Here is a 6242-nt window from a genome sequence, read left to right on the forward strand (position 1 = left end):
CAGGCCCTGCCCAGCTTTTTACATGGGTGTTCAGGATTTGAATTCAGGACCCCTGCTTACAAAACAAGTGCCTTTACCCACTGAACCATTTCCTCAGCTCCTATGCAATATTCTTGAGATGACAAAATGACAGAATTGGGCGAACTGAGTGATACAGTCAGGATCAAGAGAGGAGGCAAGGGAGTGAGAGGAGTTTAAAGTTGGAAAACGAAATTCTAACTAGTTACAGCAGGTAAAACAGTTCAATAATGAGGAGAACAGTAGGGAAGAAAAAGATGATGTGGAAGTAGAAGGGGGACTTGTTAGAAGAAGGGGCTCAGTGGGACTAGGAGGGGAATGGAAGAGAGTGACAGGGTCTAAAAATAACCAAGAGACATCTTATACATGTATGAAATTGAAAAGGACTAAAAATTTTAAACTACTACTAAAAAAAAAAAAAAATCCAGTTAAAAAAAAAAAGGCATGTGTAAAACCAAACAAGCAGACTCCTTATTAACAAGTCTTGCTTCTGTTGCTAAGGAAGCCAGTAAAAGACTGTTTGGCCCATGGTTTTCCCTGCTGTCCTGCTCCCTACCTCAAGGTCTGAGGGTGGAGTGAGGGGCAGGTACATTCAGCTTAGAACCCTCCCCACTAATCCGCAGCCTGCCAGGTCCACCTGGGGCACAGCCAGCAGAGGTGAGCAGTGTCCTGTTTCCTGTGATCCACTCTCTGGCTCTGCCTGCCTCCCCAAGGAGTCCTGCTGGCACTGAGAACATCCAGCTGACACCAGGGACAAGCAGATAGCTAAAGGGTAGTGTAAGAACACAGTCAACAAGAGCCAGTGCAACATGGCACCACCAGAGCCCAGCTATCCTGCTACAACAGGCCCTGATATCCTAACAGCCAAAGTACAAGAAGATGACCTTAAATCCAATTTTATAAAGATGATAGAAGCCTTTAGAGAGGAAATAAATAAATCCCTTAAGTAAAATACAATCAAACCGGTGGAGGAAATGAATAAAACTGTCCAAGAACTGAAAATGGAAATAGAAACAATAAGGAAAACACAAACGGAGGGAATCCTGGAGATGGAAAACCTCGGGAAGAGGTTTTGTGTCAAAGAAAATGTTAAATCTAAAAAATTCATGACATAAAACACTCAAGAAATCTGGGACCAGGATGAAAAGACCAAATTTAAGAATAGAAGAAAAAGATTCCCAGCTACAAGACCCAGAAAATATTTTCAACAAAATCACAGAGGAAGCCAGTAAAAGTGAATGCTAATGAGCACAGGAAGGAGAGACTGACTTCTCTAAAATGCACTTAACAGAGCAAAGGAGACTTGAGATCTATGTTCCTAAATATTTTTTCTGCCTCCCAAGTTGAAAGAAACTGAGCCCTCCAAGTCTACCTGGTTCTGGGGTTCAGAAAAGCAGCACAAATAAAACCAGGCTCCTTAAAGAAGATGCTGGAAAACAGGCCTTAAGTGACAGTCAAGTTTTAAAAAACCCTAGAAGATGTGGGGAATTCTGAACAACTAGACCCATCCCTTTAAGGTGCCTGTCTTAATGTTTATGAAGCACTTGGCCAGAGCCCCTTGCTTCCCTGAGGCTCTGAAAGGTGGAAAGTGTGTGATTTATCCTTCATAGGATTTTCTCCCCATCTTGAACCCAGAGGAGCTACTTGTATTAAAATGAAACATTTAGTAACAAACATGTTGAGTGTGGGAGTGTTGGCCCGGAAGTCTGGCTCCCAGGATCCCAGCCCAACCGCCCTACACCAAGGTTTCTCAAGGCCGAACTGAAAGACATGTCCCAGATGGGCTTTTGCGTCCCCTTGCTAATTTAAAAAACCATCAGGCCCTGTAAAATCTAGTCTTGAGGGTAGCTTTTCTGATATGACAAGCCTCTCTCTACCTGCTTGAAACAACTTTCCTCAGACATGCCACGCACCCCTCCCCCCAAAAAAAGGGAGGCTTGGGACAAATCAAGGAGAGGAGAAACTAGAGGAGAAACATCACGAGGAAGCTAATCTAGGTGTAGAACAGACTCTGCGTCTACACTTTGCTATATCTTTCTTCCTGTGATGAGACAGGCTCTCCATAGTCTGGGATAGCCTCAAACCTTCTATGTAGCTAAGCCTTAAACCTAGATCCTCCTGCCTCTACCTCCACAGTGCTGGGATTTACCAGTTGGATTGACCAGTTTATCAGGCACTCAACCCAGGGACTTGTGTGCATTGGTAGAGACCTACACAGCTACAGGCCCAGCTTTCCAGAACTTTCTTTTTGACCCTTCTGCAAAGACTCACAGTACTGACACTGGTCCTAGACTCTGTCAACACGACCGTGTCTTTCACATATATGGCACAGAATAGAAAGGGCACAAGGGACAGAACCTTGAGTTCATCACCACATGAGGATTACTGCATCTGGTTCAAATACACAAAACAACTATGTAACAATGAAGGACATGTGGACCCTGAACTACATGAGTAGGTTTCAGGAGGTTCTTTGTTTTGATGTTTTGCAGTGCGGAGGTTGGATGCCATGGGCTTGCACATGCTAGACTGGTGCTTTCCCACTGAACCACATCCCAGTCCTCCCCCCACCCCCCATATTTTTAGTTCTATAATGGTCCTGTGCATATGCTTTTAAGGCAAGTTTAGTGTCACATACAAAGATGTTTTCTAATGCAATTATATATCTAGACCTAATTCGGAGACTGGGGTTGGGGTGAAGTTGGGGGTATGGGTAGGGGGGTGTTTAGGGGTGAACAAGATTGGCACAGAATTGACCCTTGTTTTAAAGCTGGGTAGTGGGTGTCTGGAAGCTCCTTCTAACATCTCCCCTAATTTGGTGTATATGTTAAATCACCATACTAAAAAGTTTAAAGAACAAAATATGGGTGGCACACGCCTGTAGTCCTACCACTGGGGAGTCGGGTTAGGAGGATAAGGAGCTCAAGGAGCTACATGGCAAAGCCAGCCTGGGCTTCATGACTCCCTGTCTCAAACTGTAGTCTGGTTAGTAATGTCCTCCCTAGCACGCATCAAGCCCTGGACTCAATCCCCAGCAATACGTGAACAAAGTATGGTGACACAGCGCCCCCCCCACCCCACCCCACCCCCGTAATTCCAGGATTTGAGAAGTAGAGAGAAAGGATCAGGAGTTCAAGGTCATCCTTAGCTACAGAGTGAGTGCAAAGCCAGCCTGGGATATATGAAATAATGTGTCGAAAAAAAAATTAGGAATAAAACGGTCAATTCTCACTTACTAATAAAAAAACGAAGACTGATGTCCACTAATCTACACTGTAAACTTTGCATGCTGGAGGGACAGGGAGAGTTGGCGACCCTCCATCCACGTGTCGAGCCCTAACACCCTATTTGAAACCCAAGTCCCTGAGAGTGGTCCTGCTTGCATTCCCACGGTCCCCAAGCGTCCAGGGCTCTGCAAACCTATCGCGCCCCTGGAGGTCACCGGAGTAACCCCTGCTGGCAAGGCTTGAGGTCCCTATTGGAAGGGAGGGGCGCCCGCTGGCACGGTAGCGGGTCCGAGGAGGACAAAGGGGGCGGGGTCCGCGCTCCACCTGGACCAGGTGTGTGTGGGCGGGGCCGCGCGTCACCTTAAGGATGTTGTCGAAGATGGTGTCGCGGAACTCCAGCAGCGCCTTCTGGTCGAACTCCCGGCCGTGGATGATGCGCATCTGCTTGAGGAAGGTGGACTTGCCGCTCTCGCCCGCGCCCAGCAGCAGGATCTTGACCAGCCGCCGCACCGCGCGCCGCTCGCGGGCCAGCAGCGCGTCGATGTCGCGGCTGCGCCGTCGGGCCTCGCGCTCCGCGTCGCGCGCCGCGCCCGCCCTGCGCTCGCGGGCTCCGGCCTCGGCCGGCAGCAAGCAGCGGCTGAGGGTCCGCACCACCCCGGACATGGCCGCCCTCAGGCCGCGGCCGCGCCCCGCCGGGGCCCGCGCGCCATGGACGCCCCTCAGCCGGCGCGGCCCTGCCGGGCCAGGCGCCGCCCCGCCCGCCGCTCCCTCAGGCTGTGTCCGCCGCCGCCGCCCCGAGGCCCTTACTCGCCGGGCCGGCTGAGGGGCGGAGGGGAAGACGCGGAGGGCGGGGCGGCGCCGCGCAGAAACTCTTTTATTGGTTGAGACGTCTTCTATCGTGGGGAGCGCGCCTTTTTATTGGACAAGCGTGCCCTGGAGGAGGCGGGCACTCCTGTGGTCCTTGGGGCGGAGCCGGCGCCGAAAGAGGCGGGATCTTTTCGGTGAGGGAGCTTTTCATTGGACTGCCGAGCGAGCTTCTTTCTTTCAGAATGAAAGGGAGGTGGGGCCATCTGGGAGGAGGAGCTGCAGCCCTCCGCGGCCAATTACAAGTGCTCTGAGCGTTTGTCAATCACAGTAACTACGCTTGGGATTGGAAGTTGTGGGAAATGGGGCGTGGCCAAAAGTGCCAGGTGTACAGAGTGACTTTCTGCCTTGATTCCCAGGTTGGTCCGGCTGTGAACCCTAGACGTGGCTGCAAAGTTGGGAAATAGCGATGAGGTCTTCCTGATCTTAAGTTTAGGGAGAAAGCTCAGCCGTTTTCTCTCCAAAAACATTGGATCAGAGTGGATCATCATTTTCAAACAAAAGCTGCTTTTAGTGTTACATGGGCCCCAAATAAGGACAAAACAAACAAACAAAACAAAGAGTTGTATGGGTCTCCTTAGGCACTTTCTTAAAATGTGATTAAGGGGGTGATGGTTCAGTGGGAAAGGACATTTGCTGTGAAAGCGTGAGGACATGAGTTCAAATTCTCAGTTGTGCCTGTAACCGCAGCTAAAGCCAAGATAAGATCAATTCCAATAACTTGTTGGGCAGCTATCCTTACCCCCAATGATAAGCTTAAGGTTCAGCGAGAGAAGGTGTTTGACGCACTCACACACACATCCATGCTTGTCATAATCACTCATAGGCAGTTTGATGTGGCATAGTGGTCTAAAGCATGATGTCTGAGGGTGTTGGTGCTGCATGGAGAATCATTACAGAAGCAAAAGAACTGAGATGAGTTTGAAGCCAGCCAGGGCTATATAGTAACTCTCTTGTCATCTTGGCTAGAGAGGATGCTGCAAGAGGAGGTCAGGCTTGTGTGATATATCTCAGTACTGGGAGAGGCTGAGACAGGAAAATATGGACTAAAGCCTGACTCTGTCTCAAAAAAAAAAAATTTTCTTTTCAATAAGTGTACCTGTTCCAGATTCCACTTTCTATAACAAACAGAAGACAAGCTTTGGTGCTGGTCCTTGCCTTCCATCTTGTATGAGGCAGGGTTTCTTATTGTTTACCACTACATATGCTGGGGTAGCTGGCTCAGAAACTGAAGACAGCCCATCTCCACTTCCCATCTTGCTCAGAGTACAGATGCTTGCTACTGCATTTGTCCATGTGTGGATTCTAGGGAATCTCAGAGTACAGGTGTTTGCTACTGCATCTGGCCATGTGTGGATTCTGGGGAATCTGAACACAGGTCCTCAGGCCTTTGAAGCAAATGCCTTACTCACTGATATATCACCCCAGCCCACAGGTCTCTCTCATGTATCTCAGGCTGGTCAAACTACAGCCAAGGATGACTTTGAGCTCCTGATCTTCCTGCCTTTGCTTCCTCAATGCTAGGATCCCAAGTGTGCACTGTGACACCTAAGAATGTTTCTAAGACAGAAAATAGGGGTATCTGAACCCACGGACTAGATTCATACCTCATTCAGTTTTTAAAAACTAAATTAATTCACAGTTTTCAGCAAATGCTCCAGACATTTACAAATAACTTTATAAATAGCTTGATACTGGTGTTTATAGAATCATTAACTATTTTAAAAGACCACTTAGCTTCTTTTAGAGACACATTGTGGTGTTTTATGGGAGAAATTATATACTGTTGATAGTATCTAATTTGGGACTTTGACGAGGGTTCTGGCCATATCCTTCACATTTGCTAAAAGGCTAAAGTGCTTGAAATAAACACGTGTATCCATGCACTCCATAATAGTCTCTTAATTACCCCTGGCATTTATATGGCATGCTGTAATTTCTAAAGTGCTTTACATACATTATCTGATGTCATCTGTTCTCTCCAGAACACTGGGAGTGAGGCAAGTACTGGGCAGCTATATATAATAAAAGGATCAGAGGGCTGGAGAGATGGCTCAGTAAAGTGCCTGCAGAGAGAGAGAGAGAGAGAGAGAGAGAGAGAGAGAGAGAGAGAGAGAGAGAGAGAGAGAGAGA

General features: G+C 48.2%; 1 protein-coding gene across 1 annotated transcript in view; it reads right to left on the bottom strand.

Moving 5' to 3' along the window:
• The window catches only part of Gna12 (G protein subunit alpha 12), an 84477-nt gene extending 80440 nt beyond the window's left edge, over positions 1-4037 (bottom strand). The window contains exon 1 of the mRNA XM_031338559.1: positions 3606-4037. Within this exon, the coding sequence (XP_031194419.1) occupies positions 3606-3908 (303 nt within the window). The 5' untranslated portion in view covers positions 3909-4037. The remainder of the gene's footprint in view (positions 1-3605) is intronic.
• Between the last annotated feature and the right edge of the window lie 2205 nt (positions 4038-6242).

The sequence above is a fragment of the Mastomys coucha genome, unplaced genomic scaffold (genome assembly GCF_008632895.1).
Source record: "Mastomys coucha isolate ucsf_1 unplaced genomic scaffold, UCSF_Mcou_1 pScaffold22, whole genome shotgun sequence".
Classification (NCBI taxonomy): domain Eukaryota; kingdom Metazoa; phylum Chordata; class Mammalia; order Rodentia; family Muridae; genus Mastomys; species Mastomys coucha.